General features: G+C 35.9%; 1 protein-coding gene and 1 pseudogene across 1 annotated transcript; one reads left to right on the forward strand and one right to left on the reverse strand.

Moving 5' to 3' along the window:
* Positions 1-4,161: 4,161 nt before the first annotated feature.
* LOC148586025 (uncharacterized) lies at positions 4,162-7,020 on the reverse strand (annotated as a pseudogene).
* Positions 7,021-8,705: 1,685 nt separating this feature from the next.
* On the forward strand, positions 8,706-14,385 carry LOC132180267 (uncharacterized). The gene is made up of 8 exons (XM_059593019.2): positions 8,706-8,992; positions 10,222-10,408; positions 10,673-10,770; positions 11,309-11,414; positions 11,693-11,910; positions 12,547-12,589; positions 13,534-13,787; positions 13,908-14,385. The coding sequence occupies exons 1-8, from the start codon at positions 8,820-8,822 to the stop codon at positions 14,305-14,307; spliced, it is 1,479 nt and encodes a 492-aa protein (XP_059449002.2). The 5' UTR covers positions 8,706-8,819; the 3' UTR covers positions 14,308-14,385.
* The last annotated feature ends 802 nt before the right edge of the window (positions 14,386-15,187 follow it).

The following is a 15,187-nucleotide window of genomic DNA, read 5'->3' on the forward strand; positions in this document are numbered from 1 at the left end:
TTATCATGCTTGACCTTGTAAAGCACTTTACATAATGGGAGAAATTTCTTATGGTGCACAATTTGATGAATTTGCTGGATAAAGCAGCTGGTAGTCCCATTTATTGTGTTCCCATAAACCTGAAGTTTTATGCTGGCTCTTACAAGTTACATCCCACTACCTAGATCTATATGCTTTCAATTTGAATTGATGATGCATTAATTATATATAGTTTTGTTTTATATTTTATGTTTTTGATTTGGTTGAAGTCACTAATTGCTACTTCCCACAACTTTCTTGCAGAAACTTCCCCGTTGCATGCATACTACAACTATTGTAGAGAAATGCACTCTTAAACTGGTTGACGATGCCAAGTGACAGAGCCCTTATCATCCTTCTTACATTGTGGTGCTTTTGTGTTACTCTGAATGATTATCTGACCATTCATCTTTTCTTCAAATAGTCCTATTTACTTCAAACAGATTATTTTGATCGTCTAGTTAGAGAAGTGAGTTCAATGCATTAATGCAATATGAAAAAGAAGGTCGCATCTTATTAATATGGGAAAACTTCATTATAATTGGCATACGCAACATTTTTATTTTTACAATTAGTTCATCAAACAACATGATACTCAACCTAACAACAAGCAATTCATAATTGCATTTCATACCCTGATCCAACCATATACATTTCATGGTTGCTTTGTTGCCATAGTGAAAGTGTATGTAGAGGCTTGGCTATTGGCTTTTTTCGAGAAAGAAATTCTTGAGACACACATTTCCTTATAGGCCGAGACTAAGGGTGTAAAAACAAACCAGGAAACCGGGAAGCCGGTTTTGAAACCGGTTGGAAGACCAGGTAACTGGGTACCCCGGTTCCGGTTCCAGTTTTTGGCACTTAGTTATAACCGGGTAACTGGGTCATATATATATATATATGATTATTATGTTCATGACTGGGGACACTCTTTAATAAGAAAGATATTGGGGATAGACTTGTGGACTGGGAGTGAAGGTTCAGACCAATTATTTTCTTGTGTGTTGACTTTGAATGAACACCAACGTAATTCTCACCAAATTCTTGTCTTGTAGAATCCTATCAAACTGCAAATTTTCCAGCCATATACTTTCCTTGAAACCATCTTGGAAATTTCCTCCCACTTGCATTGTTGTATTCTGTTTTGTAATCTATGGTAATTTAACATGATATCAAAGTTAAAAGTCTTAAGTGTGAACCCTAATTCTGCAGATTTACTACCAAATGTGTAGCTACCCCAAGTCAATAGAAGACTAGTAAAATGTTACCTACCAAATGTGTGGCTACCCCCAAGTCAGTAGAAGACTAGTAAAATGTTGAGCTTTCTCAAGACACATGGCGAAAAAATTGACCCAATCTGGGCTGTAATTCTCAACGTATTGAATCCGGCCACTGACTTATTGACTACTTCGGACAAGTGACTGCTACCAACACTTAAAAGCAGCTTATTATTTTCAACAGACCTTATCATCAAGCTAAAACTACATTACATGAGGCTTCTTAATACAAGTGGCTTAAATGAATCACAACGCAGCATCCAATTGCTTGGGGAAAATTTTGTATTTTATTCATCGTGTTTCATACTAATAAGAATAATATTTCTGTGGTTACATAAAATGCATTTTCTATAAATGAGACAAATGTGAGAGATGTTGGACAGAAAATCTTTCATACACCCCTGAACACTGCTTTCCCTGACTTGCACTGGTACTTGATTTGCTTTGTCTGTGTAGACAAGGGTTTCTTCTTAACCATTACCGCATGAATGGCATTTATTATGGGGCTTGTACTCATTTCTGCTCAATATCTTTAGTGTGTCAGTGTTTGTGACTGAAATGCTCTGTTTGGGTGCCATTGTTGGTCCGTGCTGTCATGGAAAAATATCCTCCTTAATTATCAGTCAATTTTTGCTAAATTATCCTATGGGAGAGAGCCAGATGCTAGACAAGGCATTCTATGAAGAAGAGGTGAAAAGGCTTTGCTTTAGCATTTGAGCAATTGAGTAGCCATATATGAGAGCGAGAAGATTGGAATGCCTGATTACATCTAGCTTCTTTGGTTATTTCAAGCCGTTGTTGTCTTCTAATTCTTGTAGACTGTTCATAATCTGTTCCTGTTCACTCATGAGTCATGATGTATGTTGTCCATTCTGATTTGCAGTTTCATTATGGTGTTTTCTTTGCTTTACATGTAGCAGAGATAAACCTACTTGCCCCATTTGTGAGACTTTATAAATTTTTAGTTTGTGTGTGTTTGTTTATTAGGGAAAGTTATTGCATCATATATATTGGTAAAATATATTTTGGTTGTAAGGAAAAATTGGATTTTGTTTATCGTGTTTCACAATAATAAGAATAATACTTTGGTGGTTACATTAAAGTAATACCTCGGTTACGTACGTTGGTTGCTGCTCTCCCTGCGCATCTGTAGAATGGTTGAATATAACCTCCAGAAGTCGGTTATTGTAAAACAATAGATTGCAATCCATATTAAGATTTATTTGAAAAGAACATGGATTGTAAAGCTGTGTCTTACGACGGAAAATTTGGCTATATATATATATTATAATCTGGAAAGGGTGCTTGATATTTGATAAGTAAAGAGAGTGGAGAGACTTATGGAAATTGGACCTTCACATTTCACACTCCCGAGTCTATGGATATAGATGATTAGATGCCTCATGCCTCGTTTGTTCTGAATGGATGGAAAGGACTAGTAAACTTTTGACCTTTCTCATGCCACTTTGGAAAATCACCCCGTCTCGGCTTATAATTTGGGCTGCCATTCCCAACGTATTGAATCCTTATGACTACTTCGGACAAGACTCAAGAGACTGCTAGTCTGCTACCAACTCATTCAAAGCAGCTTATTATTTTCAATTTGCCTCTTCCACAAATTGCTCCTACGACCTTTGCTGCCAGGCATGTGTAAAACAGAGAACAAAAAACAGTTTGGAAATTGATGTTCTAGAAAGAGAACGAAAAAATAAAATAAAATAGATAATGTATGTAAAGAATCAGAGGAACTTCTCTCTAAAGAGAGAATTTTTTTTTTTTTTCTAATTAAAAAAAAAAAAAAAAAAAAAAAAAGAAAGATAGGAGGGAGTGAAGAGTGGCTACTCTACTTGAGTTTGATCATATTAGAACATACTCAGCTGGAAACAAATGATAGTAGCACATACTTCACATTTACCAATTACCATGGCAATAAGCTCCCAATTCCATGTAGTCATGCATCCTTACAAGTTACAAGTGACCCCACTTATGACCGAAATGAGTAGGGATGATTACATCAGAATGTGCATGCGCATTTAGATTTCCACGGAATTATCCTGCAAATTTTCTTTTGAAAGTGGACATTTCTCCATCGCCGTTGGGGGTGGATGAATGTTGTTTTTGCATTTTCCACACAACTGAGCTGTATGCATATGAGGCCCAAGAGAACATATAAGATCCTCATTTCTCTCTATAACAAAGGCACACACACTCTTCTTTTTCTAAGAAGTTCTCTTCATGTTTTTCTCTCCCTCAAGGCATAATTATGTAACTAGCCTTCAATGTTGACAAAGCTTAGAGAGACATACATAACGATATTGAAGAAACAATTTGTTTATGGTGATTTTGTAATCCATGTCTTCCTTCAAACCTCCAGAAGTCAGTTATAGAATGTAATTCATGTGACAAGATTCAATTGAGCCGATTACTACTCTAAAGCCCATCTTTATATTTGGATGTAATTGTTGGTATGTTTAGCAATTGCAAATCTTTTGTGTTTAACGGTGGAATTTTTGGCTTTATATTGTAGTCCCGAAATGGTGCTTGATAAGTTATGAGAGCTCCTCAGCATTTGGTTACGCATGAGAAAATGCCATAGGACCTTTTCTCTTTTTCTTTTTTTTTTTCTTTTTTTTTTATCGTGTTGCAAATCTTTGTCCAACCACACTAATTTTTTTTTTTTTTTTTTTGGTATACTTCTTTATTGCATTTATGGTTTTTTTTTCAATTGTAAGCTATATATATATATTGAAAAATGGGTACAATCTAGAAAATAACATAATTCATGGCATTATGATATCATACACTAACATTTTTTGCTCATACAAGTTCATCAAACAATATGATACTCAATCTAACAACAAGCACTTCATAATTGAGTTTCATCCCCTGATTCAACCATATACATTTTCTGGTTCCTTAGCTGCCACAATGAAAATGCATGAAAAGGTTTGGTTATTGGCTTCTTCCGTGAAAGAAATTTTTGAGACACGCATTTCATTATAGGCCGAGACTTTGGTTTGGTATGTAGGCATGCAAATGCTAGTGTAGCGACAAGGAAAATATCTTGTGCAACTAGATGATTTGGAGGTGGCATGCGTTGATCTAATATTTCATGTAACATCACGTTTTGAGAAGAAGATGATAATGAAGTTAAAAGTTCCGTTGGATGTCTTCCCATTAATATTTCCAATGTCACCATTCCAAAGCTATACACAGCACTTTTCAGTAACTTTCATGGTATAGGCCAACTCTGCATGTAGATTAAAAGAAGAAGAAGAAGAAGAAAAATTACAAGTATTAAAAATGTAAAAACATTTGTCTTCATTTTTTTTTTTTTTTTGTTCTTTTTTTCTTTTGTATATTTTTCAATGCAACGAAGTTGGTCAAAACTTGCCATTGCAATAAAATTCCATAGTCAAAGGGTTTGTTTGACATCACGCATGAATCGATTCAAATAGTAAATGACAAGGTAACCCTACTAGCACGAATATTAGGAAAGACGTTTGTTCCACATGGCTAGTTCAATGTTTTAGAATAATAGACGGGATGAAAATAAATAAATATATCAATTATAGCAAGAAAAGAGTAGTTCACCTGGGGCAATGTAACCGTAAGTGCCTGCAACTAATGTTTGATTGAAGGAATCTGGATCAAGAAGTTTAGCTGTGCCAAAGTCAAAGACAAAACCCTCTAGTTTATTGTTCAACAAAATATTGTTGTTTGTTATATCTCGATGAACAATTGATGGAGTGCATTCATGATGCATGTAAGATAAGGCATGGCCCGCATGGGTGGTGCCTTTAATTATGTTCACTCTGTTGCTCCAATCCAATTCCATAGCTTCAACATCATTGCTCAACACACAAAATGGGCTTCCCCTTTCCATATACTCATAAACCAAAAACATGCATCTTTTATGTAAACAGAACCCATGAAGTTTTATAATGTTTCGATGCTGAATCCATGTTAACACTTTTACCTCATTCTTGAAACTCATATCAAAAGTTGGGTTCTCATCCTCCAACCGATGAAGTTTTTTCAAGGCAATCACTTTACCACAAGGTAGTTTTGCTCTGTAAACGCTGCCATAACTGCCAATTCCAATACAATATTTGAGATCAAAGTCCTCAGTTGCTTCAATGATGTCTTCATATGCAATATGTCCATCATAATTCCATATCGAGAACAAGTTCCCATTCTTTGTTTCTTTCGAGTTAAACTGAGTTTTCTTAACCTTGCATCTCGAGAGAAGAAAGCCCCAAAGAACTATGAATCCAAGAAAAATGGCGATTGGAACAAAAATTTCTAGTTTGATTATACTTGATTTGTTACTATTTGGGGAAATCTGAGGGCAAGGAGGGAAACCCTCGAAGTTGCGAGCGCACAAATCCTTGTTGCCAATTAAGGTGTCGGATGCATGATCATAATAATATGGAATTGGGCCTTTGAAAGAATTGTATGACAAGTTGACTCTTAGAATATAAGTCAAAAAATAGTGAATATTGCCAGTGAGATTATTGTAGCTGAGATCCAAGAGCTGTAGATGGCCTTTTTATGCAGCTGTAATTTCAACAGGTATTTCTCCACTGAGAAAGTTATGACTGAGGTCAATATATTGTAACTCATAAATGTTGTTGATGTGAGTAGGTATTTGACCAATGAGATTGTTATGGTTGATAAATAAATGAGCCAAATTCTTCAAATTCCCTATATCTACCGGGATGGAACCATCGATTCGATTGCTACTAAGGTACAAATATTCCAAATTAGTTAAATAGACTAGAGTAGAAGGGATTTGACCACTAAGATTGTTGTTTTCAAGGCGCAAGTAAATTAACCAGATTCATCATATTGCCTATTTCTGGGGGAATGGAACCATTGATTCGATTGCTACTAAGGTACAAATATTTCAAATTAGTTAAATGACTCAAAGTAGAAGGGATTTGACTACTAAAACTGTTATTCTCAAGGTGTGAGTAACTCAAATTCTCCATATTGCTTATTTCTGGGGGAATGAAACCATCAATTTGATTGCGACTCAAGGACAAATAAAACAAATTAGTTAAATTGGCAAGAGTAGAAGGGATTTGACCAACGAGCATGTTACCACTTAGGTCCAAAAAGAAAAGATTCTTTAGCATCCTTATTTCTGACGCTATAAAACCATTGATTTGATTAAAACTCATATTCAGATGGGGAGATTGGTTAAGAGCCAAAGAGATAAAGGGATTGGTCCATTGAAGTTGTTTCCACCTAGACTTAATACATGGACATTCCTCAGATTTCCTAATTTTTGGGGGATGGAACCATTGAATTGGTTAGAAGACAGATCCAAGTGAGTGAGATTGGTTAAGAGCCATAGAGATGAAGGGATGCTCCCTTGAAGACTATTAAATCGAAGAACAAGGCTGACTAAATTAGGGAAGGAAGATGAGAAGTTGAGTTTTAACTTATCTCCATTGAGCCGTCCAGTGATCATGTCAATCTCTGTGACGCTTCCAGCAGCATTGCAAGTAATACCAGGCCAGTCGCAACGAGTTGAGATATCATGGCTGTAGGAACTCCACCATCCACTCTTCAGAAGAGCCTTTGCTTCTAGTTGTAGTGCTGATGATTCCGATGCTCCCACAAGCTGAGCTCCACTATCCTCCAAATATGTTCCGTAGAACATAATACAAGTAGCCCATGCTAAGACCACAATGGAAATGGAAACGGAGGGTGCCATTGTTTACAATCAGTACTGTATGATTGAATGGCAAAAGGGTTGGTTGTTATGTCCATATATGACTCGGGACGTACACTTTAATAAGAAAGATACAAGGCCTTGGAGGGGGGGGGGGGGGGGGGGGGCGCAGACTTGGTGGAATGAATGCCAACGTAATTCTCAATATTCATATGAAACTGCAAATTTTCCACGCGTATATATGCTTTCCATGAATCATCCTGGAAATTTCCTCCCACTTGCATTGCATTGCTTTAATCTGTTTTGTAAATGTGTAGCTACAGAGACTTGTGGAAATACTTGTAGTATAGTTATTGTTGTGCTCTTCATGGATGGACCACTTGTCCTTTCTCATGCCACTTGGGAAAATCACCCAATCCCGATCGGCGTATAATTTGGTCTGGAATTCCCAACGTATTGAATCCTTATAACTTCTTCTTTGTATGCATTGGGCTGACTGCATTTAGACAATAGCACCCGAGTTCTCTGTAAAGGATCGATTTTCAGAGCCTCATCTCAATATGGGGGTGGATAATTTGCTCATACTTGAATTAGACAAATGTGAGAGATGCTGCACACAAAACCCACCAATCTTCCATACATTAAGAATATCTGATGACTTGGAATTTCTGATCTGAAGTACATCAACATGCATAAGTTATAAATATAGTTTTGTTTTATATTTTATATTTGGTTGAAGTCAAGTCACTAATCTCTACTTCTCACAACTGAATAAATTAATAATAAAAAAAATAGAAATAAAAATAAATAGTGAAATAAAATAAATAAACATACAAAATTTTATGTGGTTCGGTGTATGAACCATCCACATAATAAAACTTTAAAGACTATATTATGTTTTTATTTCACTTGATTATTTTACAAGTCCAAGAAAAAATACAAAATAATATGATTAATAAAATCAAATTAAATATATTCAATTCTGATTTGATTTTATCAATTACAATCAATTCTAATATATTCAAATCTCATACAATATATTTTAACAACTTTCCTGCATAATCCTCCCCGTTGCATGCTACCACTATTGTAGAGAAATGCACTCTGACTGGTTGACGAGTATAACCACGTGCTACATATGCCAAGCGACAGAACCCTTATCAACCTTCTTAAGACTATATAACGTATGTAAACTTCCTGACTTGTTGCTGATTTATAAATGTTTTTTTTTTTTTTTTCAATTTCCGTTTTCCTCAGCACGGCCACCTTATAGTTTAACAACGGCTATAGAGAAATGCGGACACTAGACAAACATGTATTTAACCTTTAAGAAAAGGAAAACCACTTTACAAAAATTAAGGGAGATTTTTTTGTTAATCAAAAATATTTTCAGTTTGACCACAATTTTCGGTCATACCTAACACTAAAAAATTAAGAAAAACTTTTTTAAAAAAATATTTTACATTAAAACAAACAGAGACTATGGTTGAATTTGAGAAAGAAAAAAAAAATCTAACTCAATTTATAAATTTTAGATTTGTTTCTTTCTTATCTTTAATATAATTGACCGAAAATCACGCATGAAGCGGTCTTTCTCCCATTTCCTTTCCTATGTGCGGAAATGTAAAAAAATAATAATAATAATAGCAAAATTTTCTTTAACCATTTATATATAATATATATATGCTTCTTAAGGATACCAAATTTGTTGTTTAATTCACAGGATGGATGGGATATCCCAAATGATGGTGCATGTCACCTGGAACAATGAATAATTAGCAATCTTCTGGGGTATAGCCTATAGGGTTTTGGAATCGTTTCGAACAATAAGCTTCAGAACTATGGCGGAGGTCGACCCAGCTTCATCGACGACGACGGTGATGGATGTGGACGTGGACTCGCTGGCTCACTGTGCCACCTACCTCAGCCTCCAGGACCTCTCCAACATGGGCATGTCCTGCAAATACCTCAAACGCGTCGCCTATTCTGACTCCATTTGGTCCCACTGGTTCAGGTCCTACCATCTTCTTCAAAAGCTTTTTTAAATTTTCCCACAAATAATTCGGAGCTGATTTGTTTTTAATTTGTAGTTCTGGGCATCTGCTATTGTCGAAGTGTTTGGAATTTTGTAATTGGTGCCAGGAAGATTTGGTTGTTGTTGTTGTGTGTGTGTGTGTGTGTATAATGCACTTGCGACGATAAAAGTTAGTTTGTGAGGCTCAGTGCCGTAAATAAAATGAAGCTATTGATCTTTGGAATGCAGTCTCCTGGATTCAAGTCTTTGATAGATCCTCCTCGAATTAGAGGAACATAGCAGTCGTGTGGCTCCGTTTGTTTTGGTTTAACACATTTTCTGAACGTTATCAACTGAAAAAAAACTAGTCTTTTTTTTTTTGGTGTGTGTGTGTGTGTGTTTGGTTATCATTAATCACTCTGAAGATGTTCTCCAAAAAGCATTTTCTGTTATTGAATCACATTGAGAATGTGAATCCCAAACTCTTCAAATTTCACACAGAGCTTGCTTAAATAGCCTCCAAGTTTTCTCATTCTCACCCAATTGAGCATTCCCACATATCATCCCACTCCAAGAAACCACATTTTTCTCAAGTTTTCATCAAATATTTTCCAAGCATATCCAATTTCGCCGCACTTCACAAATTTATCAACCATGAAGTTCCCCACAAACACATAAAAGACGCAATGAGGCAATAACATCAATCATCATAGTTTATATCTTTTTTCAATCTTCTATTATATTAGATTATTTAATGTTGTATTGCTCCCAAAAAAATCTCAAAATTATAAAAAGAAAGAAGAGGCTAATGACTTGACATCACACCACTCGTCAGTCACATGCTCAAATCTCTCAGAGGCTAATGGCTCAAATTCAAACTCAGCCGGTCCAATCAAATTCAAACTGGCCATCCAGAACTTTCAAAATGCACCATTTAGTCACATAATAGAGCATTCAAAGTTCAAATAGGAAATGAATCATACGGATCTTGCCAATGTAAGTACTTGGGGTGTGCTGTGGTGTGGGTTTTCACTTGGGAGGGATGTTGAAGAGAGGAGTTGTGGACGGAAAGGTTTTACACCTTAAAAGTACTTAAACCATTTTTCGAAAAACGCGGGGTGTTTGACATTTGATCAAAAAGGTTTTTTGGTTGACCATGTTTTCCAAGCGCAATATATTCCCTTTTGGTTCTTTTTAACTTAAGGGTCTGTTGTATATTCCACATTTAGGGAACACTGGCCACAACAAATGCCGTCCGCCTCTTTCCAAACATTGGAATTGAGGGAGGCGTATTTGGCAAGGCGCACAGCATTGAAGCAAATCAAGTTCGTTGATCCCTTAGTTGCTGACTTCTATACAGTTCCAAGACCATACAAACAAATATTATTGGATGGAAATGATGTTGTCTTTTCCCAGGTATTGAATACTCCCTTGGCCTGTAGTTTTTTTCATTATGCCTAGGGTTTCATACAGCTTCTATGACATCTTTGTGCAAAAGGCTCATGACACTTATTTTGATTCTTTTCTTTTCTGTGATAGGATTTTATTACATTTTGACACTTCTTATTTGTATTGCTAGAAAGGAGAAGAAAGAAGGAAAAAAGCGAGCGCATGATTGAGTATTTCTTAACTTCTTTCACATCCATTCTGACATTGACTTTACTGGATTTTGTTATATAGGGCTCATCAATAGGAATTCTTAAGAGTGATGGCCTTTTAAGTGGAAGGTATCCTCTCACCTCACTAAGTGACCATAATGCAAGAATTACATGCATGAGGTAAGAATTTGATATGGTTTTTCTCTTGTTCGAAAAATACTTTTATATGCATTAATATTGTAATTTCTTAAGCAAGGCCAAGTTGCATGTATTTATTATTAGTGACAAGGCCATTTGCATTTCCCTGTAAAACTTGTAACCAAGTTGTGTTGTTAGCAGTTTTTTCTTTCCATGTAGTTCTTCTTAAAAGAGATAACTAGAGCTCATAAGACAATGTTAATAGCCATTTGGCTCTGTATATATTAGAAGAACAGGTTGCACCCTTGGACCTTACATTCTACATATTTTGAAACAAGAATCCTATTTATATATATAATTTTTAATTTTATCTATACATTAGGTGTGGAATTTAGTTCATATCAATGCTTATGACAATAGATCTGTCTCATATAATGTGTGATGTACCTTTTTATTTTTATTTTTTTCTAGTACATCGTAGATGGCAAACATGAGCCTAAATCTATTTAATGTATCATATGAAGCTTATTAGCATATGAATTGCCTCTCAACCTTTTATTCATAATTATTTAATATGCAGGTTGTTTTCCCTCACCGAAACTTCTTTATTTCGAAATGAAACACAAAGTAAAGAAAATGTTTTGGTCACCTCAAGCTGCGACCGCTCTATTCGTCTGTGGTGGAAGGTAGTTTATAAATTGATGTTGTCTTGAAAACCCTCTTGCAAAGAAAAGGCCCAAATTTGTAGATATTTGTAATCTCTAGTCATGATCTTCCATGCTTGCATCCACTGCAATGAGCCAATTGAAGAAACAGATATTATTTGTAGTGTCTGTTTTATTATTTGGTTTTATGATGATTATTGTTCTAATTGTCAGCAGGAAGAGAATGTTTATCAACTTTCTAAGTTATTGTCTACCTTTTGTAATGCCTCGAGGTCTTCATTCTAATGTTTACATTATAGGGTTCTTGCCAACGATGTTTTAGAGGTCACAATGGCCCAGTCTCTGCCTTGTCAGATAAATTGTTAGGTGATGGTAGTAGCAAAGTATTGGCAAGTGGAGGGGAAGATGGTACTGTTCGCCTTTGGTCCCTTAACTCTAGTGGCAAGCGTGGCCAGCATGCACTAACGGCTACTCTTTATGGGCATGAGAAACCTGTAAAGTTGATGTCAGTTTCTGGGTATGAATTTTTCTATCATTAAGACTAAATAAATAGACTTTATTAATGTATTCTAATTATCTTTAGGTTTGAATAGTTTGCACTTATATCATGCGAGTTGCTCAGTCTTATGCTTAAAGACTTGGCAGGTCCAGCTGTAGATGGAATGATCTTCAACACTTATTATCCCTTTTGTTTTGCATATGGTTGCATTTCATTACTATGAACTCTCAATTGGTGGAAGTGAAGTAAAACTTAATTGTACAATTACTTGGACTTTGCCACACTTAAACCAACTGTTATATCTTTGCTTTATGGATATGTCAAAGTTGATGTTCTCATCTAAGAAGAAAGAAGAAGTTTGGCTTGGCTTATCATACTTCAGTCTGCCTATTTTTAGGCTGACACGTGTCCCCACCCGACCCTGTACTTATAGGGAGAGAGACATGGATAAATTTTAAAATTTCTAAGAAATTGTGGATTTCAGTTGTATCTCATGTGTTACTTTTAAAAACATTTGTAATGCTTAAGTTGTGTGTTATAATTGCAAATGCCTCACATGGTGACTTGCTCCCTCAAGTGATATTGAACCTGTGTACTTTGGTATCCATTTCTTCTTACTAAACTGATCTATTTTTACTTTCATCATTCTTTCAGGCATAGAACTTCTCTTTTGGTGACCATTTCAAGTGATTCCAAGGTATCTTAGTCGTGTGTTCCATATTACTTTTCTCTTCTTTTTTAACTTTTTACAATTTCAGTTATTTTAGTGGAGTATATAACAAGGATTCAGTTATTGTAGTAGTGAATCAGTCAACTATTTTTTCGGGTTTTCTTAAGGAATTGAGTTGCGACTTCTTTGCGTGTCATAGCTACTGATGTACATGACATTTAGCCCTACTTGATATGGCGGCCATGTAAACATGTGTTGGACAATAGTAAATGTGTTGGAAGTTATTTGTCATGCGTGAAAATCGTTTTAGTTTTACAATTTCATTCGGACCATTTTGATTGTAGCTTAAGAAAGCTAGCTTGAGCCTGAATTTCAAGTTTTCTTAAGTGCCAATTATTATCTATACTTTATGTACATGTTATTATTATCATTTTTTTTTTTTAATTGGTTAAGTTACACACTAATTGGATCTATGTCCTATTCCTACAAGGGGAGGAGGTGCATTTAAGCTTGAGCTAATAGAAATTTATGCTTCTTGAACATGTACCATGCTTTGAAGCATAATACAGAATTTCATGACAAGTGTTAATAACCTCGGGCTCAATTTAGGTTATTGTGAAAGAAGAGCACATGCAGTTTTCTCTTTCATGATTTATATGAACTCTGTATATTTGAGTAAGATGGTTGACTAATTTCCGGGGATTAATGCAGCCACACAAAACATAGGTGTATCTCACCTTCAACTTGGATGAAGCAGTTATTAAACTGCAATTTTTTTCTTGTAATGAGTAACAGAAAAAGTTAATGAACAATTCTTGGAGCTAAAGAGGTCAAACAATGTTAAACAAGAACTTCATCTTATTTTTCCAATTTTTATTATGAGATTTTCTAATCCAAATTTTATAGTTCTTTTGATACGTCTGTCTTTTTGTGATTGGGTTTTCACTAAAAGTTGTGGAGTTTTCTTGTAGGTGAGGGTTTGGGATACAAATACATCATCTGCTGAGCATATATCATGCTGTGTGGGCATGACTGCTGTCCCTGGTGCACCTGTAAATATAAAGTGCCATGAATCCATGCTCTATGTTGCTGCTGGTTCCTCTGTCATCGCAATTGATTTGAGGACAATGCAAAAAGTATTCACTGCTGCAATTTGTCAACCGAAGTTGTACTCATTTGAGATAATGCCTTCGAAATCATTAATCTGCACAGGTGGTAATGGAAGGTAAGATAAAGCAGATTTCTACATAGTTTTTGAATTATTTTTTCTCAGTTAGTTAACCATTTGGACTGTCTAAGAAAACTCGAGTAAATCACTTGCCAAATAATGTGCTTAATGCTGCAGAGCAATGCTGTGGGATATTAGGAGAAACCTGGAGACGACGAAACCAGAACCAATAGCCGAGTTGGATGGACACACAGGCCCAGTTACGTTCTTGCACATGGATCAGTACAAAATAGTTACAGGAGGCCCTCAGGATTCTTTCATTAATGTTTGGGAGACTGACAATGGTTCACAAACAAATTCGTTGATTTGCGGTCCTCCGGATAGAGCAAGTGGGTGTCATGCCCTGGCTGTAAATGGGTATCGAATTGTTACTGCTAGCCTTGGTGAAGAACAAGGAGTTCTCCGCTTTAGGGACTTCACCAATGCTTCTTGCCCTGTTGCCAAGCCTGAAGATGAGCATGCTTCCAAGTTCTGGGATACACAATCTTACAGTGATACTGATGGCTCAGATTGCTGAACGGATTTGCTTGTTGAGAACTAAATTAATAGAGCTAGTAATCTTATGGTTTTCTAATTTTCTTTACTTGCCATTGTCTTTTGAATTTTGATGGTGAAGGGGGGGGGGGGAATATATGGACCTGATCAGTGTAACTCTGTTTTCCTCATTATGAAATGTGTTCAAATAAAAGAAGAATAATACTTGGTGTTTCAATTGCGATTTCAAAATGTATGATTTAAAAATGCAATCATATCATGGCCTTATTGAAATAGTTGTGGTTATATTATTTATGGCATACTCGCTCCAAAACCAAACTTGAGCAATTGGACCTCGACAGTATTCCCCACTGGCCACACTGAAGATGTCTCTCGTGCTTATCATGGATGGGCGAGACTTGTAAACCCTTGACCTTTTCTGGAGGCAATTAGGGAAAGGGTTAAATACTTCATACTCTCTTAGGGTTTCTCAACTTTATTTTTTTCCTCTTGTGGTTTTATTTTTATCACAGGAGGTCCCTGTAATTTTGATAAGTGACCAAATTAGTTCATCCGTTAGTTGACCGTTAGGACTGACACGTGAATCAATCAGACATTGACACGTGGCACATATTTAATTTTTTTTTAAAAAAAAATCATTTTTTTAATTAAAAAAAATGTATTTAAAAAAAAAAAAAAAAAAAATTGGGAGTGGCTCGACCATTTGGGGTCAAATGGGGGTGGCCGAAACCACCCCCAGTGGAAACCACCCCTAGTGGGTACTAGGGGTGGTTTCGGCCACCCCTTTGGAGCCCAATCGGCCACCCCCATCCGGCCAGATGGGGGTGGCTAGGCCATCCCCAATTTTTTTCTGTTTCTTTTTTTTTTTTTTTTTTGAATACATTTTTTTAAAAAAATAAATT

Source organism: Corylus avellana, chromosome 5 (assembly GCF_965113065.1).
Source record: "Corylus avellana chromosome 5, dhCorAvel1.hap1.2, whole genome shotgun sequence".
Taxonomy (NCBI): domain Eukaryota; kingdom Viridiplantae; phylum Streptophyta; class Magnoliopsida; order Fagales; family Betulaceae; genus Corylus; species Corylus avellana.

Excerpts from the sequence above, each read along its gene's own strand:
- LOC132180267 (XM_059593019.2), top strand. The coding sequence starts at position 8,820 with ATGGCGGAGGTCGACCCAGCTTCATCGACGACGACGGTGATGGATGTG. Across the intron at positions 10,771-11,308 it reads GCAAGAATTACATGCATGAG|GTTGTTTTCCCTCACCGAAA; the intron begins GTAAGAATTTGA and ends TTTAATATGCAG. Across the intron at positions 13,788-13,907 it reads TGCACAGGTGGTAATGGAAG|AGCAATGCTGTGGGATATTA; the intron begins GTAAGATAAAGC and ends TTAATGCTGCAG.